This window comes from Monodon monoceros, unplaced genomic scaffold (assembly GCF_005190385.1).
Source record: "Monodon monoceros isolate NGI ecotype Baffin Bay Population unplaced genomic scaffold, NGI_Narwhal_1 Super_Scaffold_22, whole genome shotgun sequence".
NCBI lineage: Eukaryota > Metazoa > Chordata > Mammalia > Artiodactyla > Monodontidae > Monodon > Monodon monoceros.
In genome coordinates, this window is record NW_021703779.1 from 81,595,045 (window position 1) to 81,616,046 (window position 21,002).

The window sequence follows — 21,002 nt, forward strand, 5'->3', positions numbered from 1 at the left end:
ACACACACACACACACACACACACACACACACACACACACACACACATACACACAAGATTCCTTGCACTTTAAAAATATATAACCAACAGTTAAGTTCCTGTGCAAAAGTGGAGTGAAGTTGTCATTGCCTTTCTGACTGGAGAGAGGAAGAAGAATTCAAAAGACAGCCTAGCAACAGATGAATTGTCCACTTGTTTCCTGTACTCCAACCATCAGCAACTAAGAGTACCAATTCCCTCACGTACATTTTTATACCTGGTGGCAGGCTGCCACTGTAGCTGTGGTGTGTGACATTTGTTAAAACTACCTGACAGGACTCTCATGACAGCCATTCTTCAAAAGTTACTTCCATCCCTCCCTTACCTGGTGCCTATGCTAGGCACCAAGGAAGATAAAAGTATACATTTGACCTCATGATGGTGCTCTGGAAGCTCAAACTCTCCATTTTCTCTCCGCCACTAGGGTTGTGTTCGTATTTCTTATGAAATGGTTAGGTTCATTGCATGGTATCATGTTCTGATATGGCCATCCAGTTGAAGTCCAGAGGTAAGGAGCTAGGTCTTCTGTAACGGAGCTGAATTTACTCCACGTCAGTCAGAGGCTGGTTCTCAGACAGGAAATCAAAACTTGGAAAGCAGGTCTCCCACTGGTCTTTGAAAAAAAAAAAAACCTCTCTTCTCTTTTTGTAATTGTTCTTTTGGAACTAACTTCAAGGATTCTTAAATGTAAATCCACATAGAAGTGTATGTATAATTGTTGCTTCATGAATGATTCTGTCTCATTCTTGGCTTTGGTCCTCCAAAAGAACGCATTTCAATTTCAAGTAGGCCGACATCGACATCGCACGTTCTTTCCCACCTTCCACCCATGGTGAGCCCGTTTCACTGACACGGAGGTTGCCAAGCTCCTTCAGCACCTCAGAGACAGATTGTGAGTTCCACAGGTGTCTGTATGTAGCATGATGTTGATGTTGACAGTGTGTGCTCTAGAGCAGGGTTCAGCAAACTTTTTCTGTAAAGGGCCAGATAGTAAATATCTTAGGCCTCGAAGACCAAAAATCTCCGTTACAACTACTCAACTCTGCTGTTGTAGCTTGAAAGCAGCCATAGACCAATACATCATGAATGAGTATGGCTATGTTACAATAAAAGTTAGGTACTGAAATTTGAATTTGGGGAAATTTTCATGAGGCATGGAAGATTATTCTTCTTTTAGTTAAAAAAAAAAAAAACATTTAATATGTGAAAACCATTCTTATGATGTGGGCTGTACAAACACAGGTGTTAGGCTGCATTTGACCACTGGGGCTATAATTTGCCAACCCCTGCTCTAGAGACATACTCTTGAGGGTCTAAGGCTGGTTCTGTCACCTCCCAACCTTGCGAACTTGAGCGAGTTACTTTACCCAAATATGCCTCAGTTTCGTTACCTGAAAAATAGGTTGGCGTAGGGATCCAACATCCCTTAGAACAGGGCCTGAAATATAGTAAGCTCTCAATAAATGACAGACATTATTACTATTCCTAAGTCCAAAAACATCTTTCTTTTATCTTTTCAGAAAGTCACTGAGATTTACTTTGGCGGATGGTTTTGAATTTATTGTTTTTCCAAGTTTGTTTTTGCTTAGTTCTCCCTTCACAAGTGTTCCATGCCCTTAGTAAATGATTGATTCTGATAAGACACACAGTATTTCAAAGGTATCTTTGAAATATTAATTATTTAAAATATCGAACGTGAGATATTTTACCAGAGGCATCAACAGTGGTTCTGGTAAGCGTTAACATTCAGGTTTATTCAGGCTTATTTATAGAGTGTAATTTTCTTCTCCCAATCTTCTAGCATATAGGTAGGTAACTGGGGAAAAAATGAATACACATAGACATTACTTTTTAACTACCATTTACTATCAAGCTGTCGTACCGCAGGTGGACTGCCCAAAAGGTGCCTCTGTCCATAAAAGTTCCTTCACTAAGACCACCAGTAGAAATCCATTCAAGTGTGTTAACAGGCTTTTTTTTTTTTTTTTTTTTGCGGTACGCCAGCCTCTCTCCCGTTGCGAGGCACAGGCTCCGGACGCGCAGGCTCAGCGGACATGGCCCACGGGCCCAGCCGCTCCACGGCATGTGGGATCTTCCCGGACCGGGGCACGAACCCGTGTCCCCGGCATCGGCAGGCAGACTCTCAACCACTGTGCCACCAGGGAAGCCCGACAGGCAACTCTTTAAAATGCAAATACATTAGGGAAAGTTAACTCACCAATTTAGCTACTGTGACAGACTTTGAGGTGATACCTACCATGTAGATATTTGGGGAGAAATCACTTTATCCTTTACCATTCATCACTCTGGAGTGGAATATCCATTAGCTCGTGACCCTCTAGTACAATATTTATTTCATGACAAAATGTACCTATAACATTAACCTTCAATTAAAAGTGGTAAGGAAGAGTAGTATTCACTATGAAGTTTATCTGAATCTGATAATTCCCTTCACTATAGGAAACTGTTCATTATCTGTTCTGGCAAGGAGATGCGATAACAGAATGAATGAACTCTCTAACCAACATTTTCCTCTACAGTTTTAACTTTAATTGCTCTGAGATTAATTTTGCTTTTTGGTGCGTGCCACTGTGCAAGGCCTCAACCTGGGAGCATAATGTTTTTCTGTTTTGTTTTGCAAATCTTCAACTGCTGCATAATGTTATTACTAGTCTGCCCCTAGCTCATCCTGTGGTTTCTGGTAATTTCTTCTAAGCTCCTCTGTCCTCTTTTCCCTCTTGAAAGTTTTCTTCTTTTGAACAGGAGCATCTGCCTTCATTATTTCCCTTAGAACTTTATACATTCTATTTATGCCCTCTTTTAATCTCTATGGAATAATATCTTGATTTTTTTAAACACTTTTCGTGGCCCTAAATTACTTCATAGACTATTATCTTAGTTACCGTCTGTTGGTTTGTCAAGTCACCATTATCTCCATTCTTCACTCACTTCCAATTAAACTGCAAACTAACAAAAACCTCCCATCAGGTAGAGGCTTTCTAGATGTTTGTGGACTGCAGTAGAAGTTGTTCAGGTTTTTGTCATGTCTTACCTCTTATTGTGTTGAATTATAAGAGCTATTTGTCAGCCCCAGGCCTTCATTTTTTTCAGACCCCAGAGAAGGAATTTTGTTTCCCTCTTTTTTGATAAGTGAGCAGTCTTCTAATTTTGTGTCATCTACAAATCCATACATCTTGCAGCAGGGTCTTAATCTGGCCCGTAATAGGTAGCGTGAAAGAGATTGAATCTGACACTGATTTTTCTTGCCCTCCACTTGTCACTGCCCTCTTATTCTGTCAGCTTCCATTTGCCACTGCTTATGACCTTGCTTACAAAACCAGTTTTACTGTTCTATCCAGTCTTTTACCAATAATGCCAAAATTGACTATTGTACTTTGCCCAGGGTTACATACAGAAAAATATTTGTCACTGCAAATTCAGTTGTATTCTTTGCAGAATTTCTCACCCACTCTGGTCTATTTTGCATAATACTGTGAGGCTGATATTACATGGCACCTTTATCATGTCATTACCTTGCTGAAGATCTACCGATGGCCCTTTAGAGGCCCTTTCATCACATTCAAACTTCTTACTTTGATACCCGAGGCCCTTTAGAACTTTGCCCTGATGCTCTCCTCTTGGTTTATCATGTACTCCATGCATATTTGATTTCAGGTGGCCACGCTGATTCAAAACCACCTCAGCACATTTTACCCTCTTAAACATTACATGATATGAACAGGCGAAACTAATATACGGTGATAGAAATCAGAGCAGAGGTTGGCTTTGAGTGGTGGAGGCAAGAGGGAACTTTCTGGGGATGATGGAAACATTCAGTATCTTCATTGTGGTGGTGGTTACATGGGTTTAGGTACTTGTCAGAATTCATTAAGCTGTACGCAAGATCTGTGCATTACAATATTTGTAAATTTGTACACAGACACATGCACACACACAGAGGAAGTGAGCAAGTAAGCATATGCATGTACACGAGGAGTTAATAAATCTAGACTTTACGAAACTGCAATGAGGTACCACCTCACACCAGTCAGAATGGCCATCATCAAAAAGTCTACAGATAATAAATGCTGGAGAGGGTGTGGAGAAAAGGGAACCCTCCTGCACTGTTGGTGGGAATGTAAATTGGTGCAGCCATTTTACAGTATGGCGGTTCCTTACTGTATGAACAGTATGGAGGTTCCTTAAAAAACTAAAAATAGAATTACTATATGACCCAGCAATCCCACTACTGGGCATATATCTGGAGAAGACTCTAAAAGATACATGCACCCCAGTGTTCGTTGCAGCACTATTTACAATAGCCAAGAGTCAGCCATAAAAAAGAATGAAATAATGCCATTTGCAACAACATGGATGGACCTAGCGATTATCATACTAAGTGAAGTAAGCCAGACAGAGAAAGACAAATATCATATGATATTTATATGTAGAACCTAAAAAAAAAAAAAAAAAGATACAAATGAACTTATTTACAAAACAGGAGTAGACTCACAGGCATAGAAAACAAACTTATGGTTGAATAAATTAAATTGTTTTTTAATTTTTTTAAAAAATCTAGATTTTACTCTCTTTAAACTGGTCACTATTCAACGTTTTAAATATTAATTTTTTTTCAGGGGCTTAACTTAAGCCCTAATTCTTCCATGAGCCTTCCCTACTCTTTTTGTTTTGGCTATGCTTTTTTAAATTTATTTTTATTTATTTATTTTTTTGGCTGCGTTGGGTCTTTGTTGTGGTCCATGGGCTTCTCATTGAGGTGGCTTCTCTTGTTGTGGAGCACGGGCTGTAGGTGCACAGGCTTCAGTAGTTGCAGAACGCGGGCTCAGTAGTTGCGGCATGCGGGCCCTAGAGTGCGCAGGCTTCAGTAGTTGAGGCGCACAGGCTCTAGGGCATGCAGGCTTCAGTAGTTATGATGCACAGGCTCAGTAGTTGTGGCTCACGGGCTCTAGAGCACAGGCTCAGTAGTTGTGATGCCCGGGCTTAGTTGCTCCGCAGCATGTGGGATCTTCCCCGACTGGGGATCGAACCCATGTCCTCTGCATTGGCAGGTGGATTCTTAACCACTGAACCACCAGGGAAGTCCCTCCCCTACTGTTTGAACCCATGGAGAACATAGTTTTATTTTTTAAATTATTTAATCTACCTAAGTATTATTTTGTGTGGTAGGGTCCTGCCCTCATTAAGAAGCCTTTTGCTTCTTTTGGTTCCCTTTATTTACTTTTGGGCCATTTTTATTGGTTGATGGCAACTTCTTCAATTTTGAGTGGCTCAGCTTTTCCAGAAAGCCTTAATTATATAATTGAGAATTCAAGGAGGCAATTGTAGTGAATAATGAAGCCATTATGACCAGGTTGTAAGGATCTTAGGGAATGATTTTTATGGTATTGGTTTTACTTTAGTCATTTTTGAGGACTAATGAGCTAGAGTTGGGTGTTAGTTAATGGAAAAGTCCAAGGCACTAGATGTTTAGGTTCCTAGAGGAATAAGAGATATTTAATTAATAATGTTTGATTAAAAAGGAAGAAGAGCTCAGAGTATTTTCAAAATTGTAAAGGGTCAGAGATTTTACTCTTCTTGCACGCCAGCAAGTCAGCTGCCACAGTTTCAGGGATGCCGGCAGAAGACACAAGATTCCTGGTTCAGAGACAAAGAACTGTTATCCACAGCACAGCAAGCAGTGTGAGCTTCATGTTCAAATTGCTTTCCCTTGCCCTCCAACTCCCACAGGGTGATACCAAGGTGGGCCCAGGTGGATGCTAGGCACACAGTGGATTTGTGTTATGTCTGAGGAACCCACGCTTAAAGAACCCAAATCTTTTATAATGGACTGAAAGCAAACCTGTCTGACATCTGCCCTAGAGGGAGATATAATCCGTCTTCAAAGTAAACCTACCCTCTGTTCTGGAGGGAGACACTGTGCCTTCAAGGCCGTTGACTATAAAAAATTCTTGAAAAGATAGTCCAGAGCAAAGGTCATCAATGCCTGTGCCCACAAAATATGCAGAAATGTGAGAAACCCATAGGGAATTCCCTCTATATAAGTTTGTGCTAGCCATCGGGGAATAGTCTTGCATAAAAGTGTCATAGAGATCATTAATTTACCTAGTGCTAATTTTAATCTGTGGCATCTCCAAACTCTTCTGGAGAAATTAAGTCGACACAACCCAGGTATGCGTTGATGCTGAAAGGTGAAATCAGTGGGCATTCAGGATCCACTGAATGACCAACACTGTTGGAAATATGAAATAGAAGATACAAGCCATGCCTTTCATTTTATCCAAAGATAAGTAGCTCACACAGAGCCCACTGGACTGCATGCAGCCCTTCTAGCTCCTTAATACTGTCTGTGATCTAGTTTCAGGATGAAAGATTAGAAAGTTGCCTCTGAATTGTTACTTCTCAGACATGCCCATATGTTACTGTTTTAGTGGCTAAAAAGCATTACCGATTTCTCCTTGATATTCTTTCACTCAGTAAAATAGGTATTGTAAGTTTTAAGAAAACGCATTTTTCTATGTAATTCAATAAGGTTATTCTCTTTTTCAATGAAAAATAAAGCACTTAAAAGATTTTTTTTTCCTGAGTTTGATCTCATAGACCAAAGGGGGAAAAAAAAAAATCCAAACAGCTACTCACTACTAATCACATCTAAGTAAGAATTAATGGTTCTGTGAACTTGGAAATTCTAAGTGAACTGTCAACCTCACACAATTCAATCACTGACCAAATTGCAATGAAACTTATTTGAAATGAAGGATAACTTTCAAATGATCATGTTTGCTTTCATTTTGTTTTAGGAAGACTAACTGAAATATAAATCTATAATATATTCATAAAAGCTTTATTCCTTAAGGTTAAACATTTCATGAAAATTTCTCTGTCCCTTTGAAAGTTATCATGAAGCAAATGAAAAAGTAATGGTGAACTGGTGGACTAAAACTTATATTTCTTTCCTTAAAGGCGTTACTGATGTTTACAAAGACCTGGATTTTTAATTTTTTTTTTAACAGAACCATCTAGCATATGCCTTCTCAGCAGGAGCAATATCACCCCCAAGGGAATCAATATTGGTTCTTGGAGAGGTGGGAGGAGAAAAATCTTAGATATTACAATGGTTTGTGACCTTCCAAAGGACCACAATACAGAAGCAGATATATAGTTTTATCTGTAAATATTAATGTGGAGGGGATTAGGAAAAAGATATCTAACAAGGCTCTGTTAAGGGAGGAGGGAACGATAATGGAAGAAAAAAGTTGAGGAACTGATCTGGCATAACATTTTTTTAAGTGTTTTCAGATGGCAACCACTAAATTAAGCAAAGGGATTTATTTGTAATTCCTCTCTACTTTATGTCATATTTGTTCTTTTCACCTCTTTAGTCCATAAACAATATAATAGCTTTAAAGAATTTTAATGAAATGGCATCCATAATGTTGCTGTAGATTCTTTTCATGTTTGTATATTATTTATGTAAAATCATAATTCCTCTTTGGTATTCTGTTCTTGTCACTCGTATATAGATATTCATCTTTCTACATAGTCTTCATAATGACTGTTTTTATGAGGATACCTGAGATTCAGTTGTACCGCAGTTCTCTTCCAGTTGTACTTCTGTGTCTAAAAATTCCTTCCGTGTCTTCTTTGCAGTTCTGCTTCTCCTGACTGCCTGTTAAAAACTGAGATCCTCAGGAATTGCATCCTATGCCCCTCCTTCTCATACATCTCAGGGTCATCTCACCCATCTTCCGACAGCACTCTCATCTTTAGCTCCAGCCCAGACTTCACTCCTGGGTTCCAGATTCATATTTCCATCTTAGTTCCCGGACCAGGGATCAAACCCATGCCCCTGGCAGTGGAAGCACAGAGTCCTAACCACAGGACCGCCAGGGAATTCCCCATATTTCCAACTTCTTACTGGATTTCTCTACTTAGATATTCCTCAAAAAAAATTTTTTTTTTCAAACCTGTTTATCCCTTGTCCTCTAGATGCTTTTTCTCCCCGTTGATCTCACCCTTCCAGCCAGGTCCTAATGAATGTACTAATACCTTTAAAATATTCCTCCTCTATTCACTCTGCTAGCCCTTTAGTTCAGTTCTTTATCTCTTACTTAGACAATTACACTATACTCCTAAACATCTCCCTGCCTTCTGTCATGCAATCCCCAGAGTCATCCTCCATAGTGCTGTCTGACAAGTCTTTCTAAAGTATAAATCTGATCAAGTCACTTCCTATATTGCTTATGGCTGCACTGCCCAGTACAGCAGCCACGAGCCACATATAGCTGTTGAGCGCTTGAAATGTAGCTAATCTGAAGTGAAGGATGAAATAAAAACATGTTAGGTTTCTGAAACTTGCTCTAATAAAAGGAATGTAAAATATATAATTTTTGTATATATTGAGTTAAATATTACTATATTAAAATGCATTTCACCTCTTTCTTTTTTATTTTTTAAATATGGCTACTAGAAAACTTAAAATTATTTAGGTGCCTCACATTTGTGACCTGCATTATATATCTGTTGGATAGTGCTGGCTTATAAGATAGTGCTCAAACCCATATCATCATGTTAAAAAATCAAATTCAACTGAGTAAATTTTAAAGAGCTAATTGGATTTATTCAATGAATCACAAATTGTGCAGCATCTCATCTAGTAAATAGAAAGGAGCTCCAAAGAGCTGTACAAAATTGAAGACTTTTATAGGCAGAAGGAAGCAAGACAAGGAAGTTCTTCTAGCAAAGAGTGGATTGTTCAGACAAGGTTACCTTCCTTTGTGGGACAGTGGGGGGTCTATCAGGTAGATTTCCTTACTAGTGTTGACCAGGAAATTCCAGATTGAGTGGTTAAGATTACATTCCTGGGAAAGACTGAAACTGCAGTTAGGTTAAGTATCAAGTCTCTGGTTGGTGATGTGAGTCTTAGCACAAGTGACTCCATTTTGGGCCTGTTGTCTCTTTTTTAACAACAGAATTATGATGTTTCATCATCTGGCCATCACTTGCCTAGTTCATTTCATCTTCTTCTAGCTGTCATGCAAAGATTGATCTGGGTTCATACCTGGGCTCCTCCACATGCCAGCTGTGCAATCTGGAACAAGATGCTTAAACTCTCTAAGTTTCAGTATACCCAGCTGAAAAACAGAGATATTTCCTGCTTCAATATGTTGTTGGGAGGATTATAAGATATAACCAATATGGGAATTCCCTGGTGGTCCAGTGGTTTAGACTCAGTGCTTTCACTGCTGTAGGCCCGGGTACGATCCCTGGTCGAGGAACTAAGGTCCCACAAGCCACGTGGTGCGGCCAAAAAAAAAAAAAAAAAAAAAGATATAACCAGTGTGAAGTGCATACTGCATAAAATTTAATTCTCCCAGATACATTCCAGCCACGCCAGACTTCCTTCATTTCTTCCCATTGTAAAGAGCAGGTCATGGTTCAGATGTGTCTGCAGCCTTAATATTCCTAAAAGTGCACAATCCTCTTTCCCTGTTTAGTCACTGAGGTTCTACTTTCCCTTTATTTTTCCCGTTTTCACCAAATATTATACCTGAGAACCTCTGTGTTTCCTTTTATTTTTTCACTCAATATCCTGTCCTAAAGAATTCATTTTAAAAAAGAATAAATGATTGTAACATTGAGGAAATCTCAAGTCAAATGAAGAGCATAATCAAAAGAGATTTTAGCTTATTCTTGCCCCATAAGAAAATATTTTTTTCCTGTGATATGACACCCCCCAGTCAATTCTTTAAACAAAGTAGGATTTAAATTTCACTTTGGAGTAACATCAGAAATAATTTCTTCTCCCTCACTGCCCCCCTTTTCTTTTCTTAACCCTCCTGCCTACAAGTGTCCTCTACCCCAGACCCACACACTTAGCTACCACTCAAATTAACCACCTGGCGAGGGTCCTTTTCATCAGTGAGGCCTGTTGAGAAGAGGGTCCTCAGCTCACTGTGAATCATCCACAGCTTCGCAGAGAGTTTCTGGCAATGGACACCTTGTCCTAGCAAATCTTAAAAGTATTTTTAACAGCCAGAATTGTCAAAGATAAGAGTAGGGTGACATGTTTTATATACGTTTCCGTTAGGAATTTCCATGAACATCTCTGAGTACTCCACTCACAGGAAAAGTTTAGAAACACAACAGCATTCTAAAAGGGGTGATGAGACTCTGGCTAATGTCTCTCAAATGTAAAATGTGGACTTTCAGATGATGTGGTCACCTTTGCCTTCTGCAATGTCAGCGTTTCAAAATGGGTAAAGGATATGGATTAGATAGGAACTGAATGCAAGTGTGTTTTGCAAATAGTGTCTTTTAAGATAACTGCAGATGATGGTTGAATGCTTAAGGTATTAATACAATCAGTATTTAACCTTGTGTAACTCCGCTTCATCAAATCACGCCCTGCACGTTGATTGCATTAAGCCGGGTCAGTGGTTTCTTGCTTAGGAATATCTTATAAGAATCTGAACAGGAAGGCAGCAGTAGCTGATCAGCTACTGTTTATTTGCATACTGAGCATGTCATCAATAATACAAAAGACGAGGTCTTTAAGTTGAAAGAACAGTGAGATTGGCATGAATTTTGCTTAATGGTGCGTAATAAGCAAAGTAGTCTGTGGTGCCAGAAACTGACAGGATCCATTATGTTAAAACAGATATATGTCTTTAATTTAGGGGTATTATGTAAATCTGGCAGGAGTTTTTCCCTTTATTTTCCTGTAGTTTAACTTTAATTGCTCCACGATTAATTCCAATTTCTCCCTTCCTCCAGAGGGTGATGAGACGGGCGTGATGGATAATCTTCTCGAAGCCCTGCAATCAGGTGCAGCATTCCGAGACCGCAGAAAGCGGATTCCAAGGAATCCAGGTAAGAGCCATTCCAGCTCACATGGTATTATAGAATGTAAGTGCTCAGAGCCAAGTACCAAAAATAACCCAAAAGACAAAAACAACCTTTCTCATGAAAAAAATGTTTTTAAACAGTTGATCTCAGTTCATGTGTGAAATCTCAGCAGGCTTCTATATCTACGTGATCACAAGTTTCAACTTGGTGAAAGCATCTTCAAATAACTGTAGGCTTTGCAAAAAAAATTCAGAAGCAAGGATTCCTGCTGTGTTTCATATTAAATATTTTTAATTGTGATTTTATGAACATGTGGTTTGAGTAGAAGATGGTTTAAAACCATAAATGTAATTAAATCATTCCAAGTAATTAGCCCTAATGATGTCACGTTAGCTATTTACAGGTAAGGAAGCTGAGATAATGCTCCTTTCCGGAGGCCATTTTGGCTTTGCAGTCCATTGTCCATTCTCCATGTTACTAAAGAGAGGACAGGCACAGATGATCCAAGATCCCCAAAAGTCCCAAAATGTTGGAACCCCCTTTTTGTGTTTGTTTGATTAGTAACAAAGCCACACTATGAAAATTGATCTCGGAGGAAGAAAAAACATAAAAGAAGCAGCACAACCTCCCTCACTCAAGTGGACCCAGAAAGTTGTCTGCCTTTTCTCTTCATACCCTATGACTGAAGTAAATAATAGCTCCTCTCAGAATAATCCAAGTAGGCTGAGCTATCCATCTCCTCTAAGGAAATTTTTATATTTTTAGTTCCTATCTTTCTTGAAGTAGAGGGAGAAACTAGGTGTGTTGACTGTAAAAGCTCTCTTCATGGGCTGTAGAGCTATACGGAGACATAAATGAAAAAAGGAAAATTAACAGTAAACATGGAAACTCTACTTAATTTAGATTAGTAAGATTTGCCATGAATAGCCTACAATTCAAAACTATCCTGTGTTTAGAACAGAAACGATCACATTTTATTAAAATGGAAATTGGTACCTCTCAAAACCATTGTACTCCAACAAACCAGTGAAAGAAATGGAGCCCAGAGCAGAATGGTCCAGAAAAGCTTTTGGCAATGGTGAAATTCATGGTGGAAGACAATATAAGTTATATTTCATCTTTTTCACATTTGAGTGAATCCCGATGGGCACATTAGCCTGAAGGTTAGATTTGGTTGAGAGGACAAGAGTGTTTTGGTTGGAGTGTAAGACCGCTTTATGTGGATGAAGACATTGCAGATGGCCTACAGAAAGAGTGGAAGACTGCAGGAAAGAAACTTGACATCTCTATTTATATGTCCATATTTTTTACAGTAATGCTGCATGGCAGAATGTTAGGAGCACTACTAATCTGTCCTCAATCTTTACCTGTAAAATGAGAGCATTCTATCATGCTACCAGAGGCCCCTGCCACCTTTTAAGGAAAATAGAAACCTTCCCTGCTCTTTCTTGAACAATCAGAGCATTAATAGGCAGTGGAAGCAAACTGAAATAATTTTTCTATCAATTCTGTTCTCTGTTAAGCAGCTGGCAAGTAAAAGCATGTTATTCTGTGCCATAAAAGAGCTGCCATCATCTTTCTAGGCTGTTTATTTTTAAAATACATTTGCTAAGGCCCCTGTCTGACTAGTCTCACACCTCGTACTGACTCTAGAACGACTGTACTGAGAGAAAGAGATCATTCCATGGGGTTTCTGTGAGTTTGGTACTCAAGGGAATATAGTGTTGTCAACTGTGAAACACCAAGAATATATTCACAAACTGCATAATTTTTTAGTACTGATTCCAAGTAATCTAAATTGGGACCTCTTTTGCTTTGTAGTTGGAGGGCCTCCATGAACACGTAGGGTCAGAAATATCAGCGCACTTATCCCTGGCAGTCATTCCAAGTGGCAGCAGCCAATGCAAATGTCTAGCGGTAAGAAGAAACTAGAAGGCAGACAGTGGCAGTGATTGGTAAAGCATCTTGGACATCAGTAGAAGTACTTGAAGGGAAGGGGAGGGGAAGGCAGGCACAGAGTTAGCAAGTCTGCCAAAAACTCTCCTGTCTGCTTCCCTCTTTCTAAAAACGACAGAACTGGGGGGCTTTTCCAGATTTCCTCGCTGTTTCTGCCTCTCTTAGCTAAGATCATCCTTTCCTGCTGGCCTCCTTTTGTTTTCACTTTCCTAGGCACCTTATTTGGTTCCTTTCCAAGATCCCATTGACTTTCTATTGCTACACTTTCCCTGTTTAACCCCCAGCATCCTTGCTCCTGTCCAGAAACCTCTACTTCACCATGATGAGATAAAAGCAGAAAAATCAAATTATAAAGAAGGCTGTTTTCTCCAAGTAAAGTCGTATCAGAGGAAATAGCCAAAATATCTGAAATCAGAGTGAACCACAGACAGCAAAGAGATACTGCTCTGCTTGCCAACCCCATTATCATTGCTTACAGATGGACACCCCGGCATGTAAAATACAGAGCCCTACAATTGTGCTTCTAATTGCAGTGTTTTCAATTGCATATTTAGACAAAATCAGGTGAGTCTGTATTCTTCATTAGAAAATCAGAATGTTAATAAATGGTATGACTAGTTACCGACATTGCAAATCTTCCACAGTGAGCCGATGTTCCCCTCCCCAAGAAGAACTCATATTAGTTAACTCAGAAGGAGCTCCCAAATATTGCCTCCAGCCCATTCAGCTGAGTGTGCTGTTTCAGTTAAGGGCACCAAAACCATTTTAAGGGAGACGATCATATCAGCAGTGATGTTGAAAATACAAATAACTGGTATAGCATGGGCCCCAGCCAATCAGAACGTGCACAGGCAATAAGTAGCCACTATGGCTGCTACTGGCTGTATTACCCAGATTATGGCTGTGCTAGTGTCAAACTTGAAGCTTAGGAAATGAGCCCCTAAACATTTATTCATGCATTGGACCTCTGTTCTGTGAAAGGTACTATGCTGGACATGATGGCAGATGCAGAAATAATTAAGTTTTCCTTCATTATAAGACCCTTGTGTCTTATAGGAAAGATAAAAAAGACAGAAAGACTACAGGATAAGGCAGATGATAAGGGGCATTATACACCAGGTGTTAATAACATACTGTGTGAGTTCTGAGGAGGGAAATATTGTACCATATTGATATATCAGGAAAAACATCGTGGAGAAAAAGGCTTTGAAGGATGAGTATGGATTTCAGCAGTAGGAGTTGGAGGTGGGGATAGTGGGCATTTGAGTCAAATGAAACATCATTAAGACTTTAGAAAGTGCAAAGCATTTTGGGAGAATGGCAAATGGTACAGCTAGTAAGAAAATAGGTTATATAAAGTGTAAAAGTATGGAGATAATTCTGGAAAAGTGGGTTGTTACCCTATCATACGGTGCTTGAATAAGAGACTAAGGTGTTCGCATATCATTCTTTAGGCAATGGGAGTATATTGTTTTTAGCAGTGGAAGAATATGATCAAAGCTCTATATTAGGACATTTAATCTATAGGAATGTAGGTGATGAATTAGTCATATTCTTAGTCATATGACTAATTCTTAGTCAAAAGGAGATAATTTCGGGGAAGGGGAGTAGCCAGGAGTCAAGGATAATCCTAGGGTTTTGACTTTGATTAGCTGGGAGGACAGTTGGGTTATGAGAGAAAACTATTAAGATCAGGAGAAAGGAATAGTGATAGAAGACAAATTCAGTTTTGGGCAAGTGAAACTGAAAGTGGTAGCAGAGCATTGAGGTCAAGATGTCCAGAACTTTCTTGGAAATATGAGTGTAGATTTCATCACAAGAGGTTGAGTTTGTGTGATTTCTGGTTATACTTTGGAAATGGAAGAGATTATAAGAGAGATTATTAAGCGAAAAGAGATCCAAAACCAGAACCTTGAAAATGCCTCCCCTTTGGGGCTAAAAGTAGAACTAGCAGAGAAGATAGACCAGGAGCAGTTGGGTATGTAGGAGGCCAATCAAGACATTATTATTCTAGAAGCAAAGGAAGGCAGAAAAGTGGGCATTTTCAATAATGGCATATGCTACAGTGGAATCAAAAAGGATAAAGACCAATGATTTGCCATTTGGGAGCTTTCTAGTGACATTTTAAGAGCATCTTTTCAATATTGGAATGGAATTGGGATCCAGAATGCAGGGACTCAGCAGTGAGTAGATGGTGAGGCTCGAGGGGTAGATAGTATTCATTCAACAATGAAACAATTCTATTGGATGCCCCCGGGCATCACGTGCTGGATTGGGTACTGAGGATGCAACACCAAACAGGATTCTTGCCTCAAGGTGCTCACGTACCATTTGGGAAAACATGAATATAATCCACGTGATACAAGTGTAGTGCAAGAAACTAACACAACATTTCAAATCAACTATACTTCAATTAAAAAAATTTTTTTAATTAAAAAATGCAATGCAATCTTATATGTGCCATAATGAGGTAGGAATCGTGTGCTTGTGCAGCACAGGGCATAGAGTAACTCCCCGCATCCCCTCCCCTCTCATCTTTATATTCCCTAGAATATGGACTACACTTTCTAGAAGTTTGGTTTGCGAAAGGAGCATCTCAGTTTTCCTTAATTATCTAGGATGGATTTATCATCTATACATTTGGCCAGGTCTTTCTGGACCCTCTTTGTTACAGCCTGTGTTAGCACTTAAGGTAGTAAGTCCCATATGTTTACAATCTACTTTGTAAAGAATTGCCCATCAGTATTCCCGACTTTGTCATTATAAGATCAAAGGTAAGCTTTGGAGGAAAAAGAAACACATGACGAAAAACCTTGCAGGAGTAAAAACCACACTTAAAATATTAATACACAATGCCACATCTGTTTTCTTTCTGAATAGCTACAGATACTTAGAACATGCTTCTTCTCTTTGAACCAACTCCACCTCTTCCTTCTTTGCCCACCGTAAGTATAAACAGGCTTCTCGGCAATAGATAGATATCTAACTTAGCTATTTTGGCTCGGACTAGATTTTGATATATAGTTCTAGACATTAAAAACACACACACACACAAGAAAAGCATTATGAAGAAATGAAAGCAGAAAACAAAAGAAATGTACTTTGGTTTTAGAACCACTCATGGCAACCAAGAAAACTAAATTTGAAAAAAACAGAAGAAACTCTGGAGACACACGATCCTACTTTTATGAATCAGCAAGATAAAAGTCTGAATGAGAAGGTATAATTTACCATTTGAGAACAGAGAGGAGACAAGAAGCAATGATATTCAACAGAGGAAAAAACCAAACTCTAAGTATTAGGAAAAGTATTTTCGTAGCAAAACAAAATCCACATTTTCTTGGGCCTCTCTACCTCACAGTAACCACTGTTCCTTCACTTTCACCTATAATACCACGCATTTCCCTGCCTGCTGTTTGCTATAGCAACCGACACTCTCCTGCCTTCACGATGCCAGAGGCTGTGAGAGGTCAGTGGCAAAGTGGGAAGAAATGCCTCTCTCTTCCTTGAGTGTGACACTCCACCTATGTACAGTGTGACACTCCACCAAGGTACCAAGATAATATACTACTTAAGCATCAAGGTCTTACAGACATTTTTAGAAAAACACTTTCAGGTTTAAGCTACAGCCCTCTTGATCTCCATAGGATTTGGCCCCATACAGCAAGGCCCAAAGACAAGCCCATGTAGTACTCAGTATCCTCCTCCCGTTTTGATGACCAGGGTCTGTTGGGGTTTTACGTTTGTTTTTCTTTTATTATTTTTACTAGGTCAAGCTGGTCATTCATTCTAAGCTGTTTACTTCTTTCTCCCTGTGGAAGAGTTCTTTCACTTGAGCCTCCTCAGTCTCTGTTTCTAAGTGTTAGAATCTTAGAATAGCCAGCTAAACCCCATTTTGTCTATAGTACAGTTATTAGATTGGAATGTGCAGTTCAAATTTAGTAAAAAATGACATTATGCAAACAAACACACAGCATTCATCCAGCTATTTATCTAGCTATCTATCTATTTATTTATTATTATATTTTTTTGTGGTACACGGGCCTCTCACTGCTGTGGCCTCTCCCGTTGCGGAGCACAGGCTCCGGATGCGCAGGCTCAGCGGCCATGGCTCACGGACCCAGCCGCTCCGCGGCATGTGGGATCCTCCCGGACCGGGGCACGAACCCATGTCCCCTGCATCGGCAGGCGGACTCTCAACCACTGTGCCACCAGGGAAGCCCCTATTTATTGATCAAATAGTAGGGGCCAGGCAACAGCGCTAGGACCCTGGAGGTCAAAGATGGATAAAGCATGGGTCTTGCCCTCAAGAACTCAGCGGCTCATGGGAAAGACAGAATTATACATAATGTAAATGCTATGATATAAGTAGGTACAAAGTGCTAAAAGAGGAATAAACTGCCTGGAGAATTCAACAAAGTTTTCATGATGAAAGTGGCATTTGAACTGTTTTGAAGGATGAATAGTAGTTTGTCTGGAGAACAGGCGGAATGGTGGCAAATACATGCAATGGAGACATGGAAGGGAACAGTGGTAATGATGAAAAGTTTGTTGCAACAAAAAGCCAACACACACACACACACACACACACACACACACACACACACACACACACACACATGAAAGCAAGCGGGGTTGAGACTGGAGATAACCAATTTGGGGAACATCTGCATGTATATGATTACAGAAACCTTGGGATCACCCGGGAAGAGTATGTCCAATGAGAGGTAAAGGCCGAGGCTAGTGCCTTTGGGAATTACAATATTTAGGTGGAAAATAGAGGAATCAACAAAGGGCACTGAGAAAAAAAGAACAGTCAGAAAGGGAAGAAGAGAAACAGCAAAAAGTGATGCCTGGAAGACCGAGGTTAGAGAGAATTTCAGAATGGAGAAAGTCAGCAAGGTCACATCCTGCAGAAAGTTAAGTAAGTAGAATGATGACTGAAAATAGACCAGTGGGTTTGTCAGCTAGCAGGTAACAGCTGTCCTTTTCCCGAGCAGTTTCAGTAGAATGGTGAGGGCCAAGAGGGAGGATTTAATGGATTAAAGAATAAAGAATATCTTTTGTTCCTTAAGTGCTGGAGCTTGAAGGAAAGAAAGGGAGTTAGAGAATGAAAAGATAAATTGAATCTCTTCTAGAGATTCTGACAGGAAACTCTAGATGCTTTCAAGGGTCTTGAATGGCATTGCCAATCATAAATTATGCCTGGTTTTCCTTCCAAATATAGGACACTTTTCCCTCTTAATTCAACTGTATTTATTGAGCATATACTATGTGATGTACTTAAAATACTTTAGCATGCTTGGCGTTTTACAGTTAACAAAGCACTTTCTCATCTGTTGTGTGTATGTGATTCATAGCCATCTAGTAATGCAGAGTTCTGTTTGCATAAGTTAAAATGAAGGACATTTGTGGCTCATACAGAGAGTTTGGCTGGTGGGGGTGGAGGTGGGGAAGGAGACAGAAGGATCAAATAATCCTCAGGCCAGCCACTCAGTGTTCTCAGGAGCCTTAGCTCGGTTACCTCTTGGCAATAACTAGAGGGTGAATTCTAGGATCTTGGTGAAATGATCAACATTTAGGTGACAGTTAAAAATACGAGAGCAGGTAAAATAATCTGGGGAAAATGAGTAGAGCAGCGGGCAAAGGGAAAACCCTGGAGAAAACAAACATTTGTGACACTGGTTCTCAGCCCTGGCTACACACTGGAATCACTTTGAGGTACTTCTAAAAAATACCCATGTCCAGTTCCTCTCTGAAGCAATCAAATCCAAATCTATGGAGTCAGAATCTGAGCAATAGCATATTTTAAAATTAATTCAGATATACACTACCAAATATTAAATAGATAAACAACAAACACCTACTGTATAGCATAGGGCACCGTATTCAATATCTCATAATAGCCTATAATGGAAAATAATCTGAAAAAGAAGAAATATGTGTGTAACTGAATCACTTTGCTTTACATCTCAAACCAACACAACATTGTAAAGCAACTGTACTTCAATTAAAAAAAAAGTTACTCAGGTGATTTTAATGTGTCACAAAAGTTGACAACCACCAATTTATGGGACTAGCTCGGAAACCGAAGCACATAAAAGATAGCATGAAGGGGTTTGTTCTGGAGGAGTGGGGAGAAAAAAGCTAGTGTGGTATCGCTGAGGCCAAAGGAATAGAGCTTTTCAAAGAGTAAGTGCTGAATAGCATCAGATGTAGCCAGGAGGACCAATAAAATAAGGATTGGAAAGGATCCAGTGGATTTAACTGTTAGGAATTCATTGGTGACCTTAGCAGAAACAGTTTTAGGAGAGTGTGTTTGGACGGGGGTGAGAGTGAGGCAGATGCCTTGAGTTCTAAAATGCTATTCGTTTTTAAGGCCACTTAATTTAGTGTCTTTTTTTTTCATCGCTTCATGTGAATCTTATGATGAAGTGTGTACGTGCATTAGTTACTTAATTTTTGTTTTTTTCTTTTTCTTTACAGAAATTAAATTTTACTTTCAGGACAGACACATACATGTATTGATTAATAAGACATAGGTTTGCATTAGGGAGGCTAGAAACAAGATTGCTATGTAGTCTATCCTTGATTATTCTTTGACAACTAGAGAACAAATTGAACACAGACCATTTATGCCCTATTTATATGCAAAATTGTTCTAAGCAAGCACTGATGATGCTCTCTATAGAAATTTCAATCACTTTGCTTGTCTGTTCTCCTACACAATACAATCAGCTCTGCTGCAGATTTCTTCACTGGTGACCTCCGCAAGCTAGTAGGAGATAAGGTCAATTTCAGTTGATTTTTATGAGAATATGAATTTAACAGGCTTCCTTTAGATATTGGAATATGGGATAAGTTCGGACAAGCAATTATGATGCAGCAGTAAATTTCTCTTGGTAGTTTTAATTCCATGTCAAGAATTCGCAGACATGCTAATGTTGGTAGCTAAGCTCCCATAACCACCTGCTTATTTACAAACCTTCAGTTCAGGAATAAATCGTTGGGACCCTATATGTCGGGTGAGTGATACCGCTCTAACATGAGCAGACACTCTGTGCATCTATAACTATATTAAATGACAAGGTGTTTATCAGACTGTCATAAGTGTCTTAAAGTTTCTAGAAAACTAATTGCTTTCAAAACTAAAGGGAAATAATTGTTCTAATTGGTGATTGTAATGATAGGCTTATTTCTCTCATATGGACTCGGTAGTATATTATTGAAAATTTTCCTAAACGGGGATAAGAAATGATAAACTCTGCTTCCTGTCCAGCTGAATTCCGTCTGCTGCCCCAATGGCCAAAGGCAGCTAGATTCACCTGCAAATGAATGTACTTCCTACCCATCTCCCAGTTTTAATGAAACCTTTGGATAGACCTCTCCTGTGTATTATGATTTGAACCTTACTCCTGGTAGTTTCTTTCCTTGTGTCCATTAACATGAGAGGGGCCGAAGGAGAAGGAAGGAAGAGGGCAGTGGGTACCTAAGGCTCTATAATACCCTTCTGAGATTCAAGTTCTTCCATTATTCATTGGTATTTTTTGCATTTGCGAAAGGATGAGCCCAGATACCTTGAACCTAATATTGTGCTTCACCTATTCCAGGAAGCCTTTTAAGGTTATGCTCAATGTCAACTCTCTTAAAGATATTGATGATACAAAGTATTAAAATACGGCAAGGTTTATAACTATATTTCACTATTAAAAGATTGTGATATATATTTTAGTACCTAGCACATACCTCAGTATAGTGTATACTCTTGATAACTGCTTGTGGAACACTTCACAATTATCAAAAAAAAAACATTGAATCTACATGAAAGCCTTTTCAATGTATTGTACCTAAAGCTATCTCTTAAGTTTGAAATTTGGAGGATGAGGAAATAGAAATTCCATTCTACATCATTGTAAATGGAATTCCATTAAATCTGAGTTTATTTTATGGGCAAGCTCGAATGTCCTATGTATGTTACCTTCACATGACCTTTTCTACTCAGTAATGTTTAGGCTTGACAAGTGAAGAAAAATGCTGCGTGTTTTTTCTTTTTTTTTTTTTTTTTTTTGCGGTACGCGGGCCTCTCACTGTTGTGGCCTCTCCCGTTGCGGAGCACAGGCTCCGGACGCACAGGCTCAGCG

General features: G+C 39.3%; 1 protein-coding gene across 1 annotated transcript in view; it reads left to right on the forward strand.

The window, feature by feature from the left end:
- DIAPH2 (diaphanous related formin 2) overlaps positions 1 to 21,002 on the forward strand; it is an 888,726-nt gene that overhangs the window by 716,625 nt on the left and 151,099 nt on the right. The window contains exon 27 of the mRNA XM_029240205.1: positions 10,834 to 10,929. Coding sequence (XP_029096038.1) covers positions 10,834 to 10,929 — 96 coding nt within the window. The remainder of the gene's footprint in view (positions 1 to 10,833; positions 10,930 to 21,002) is intronic.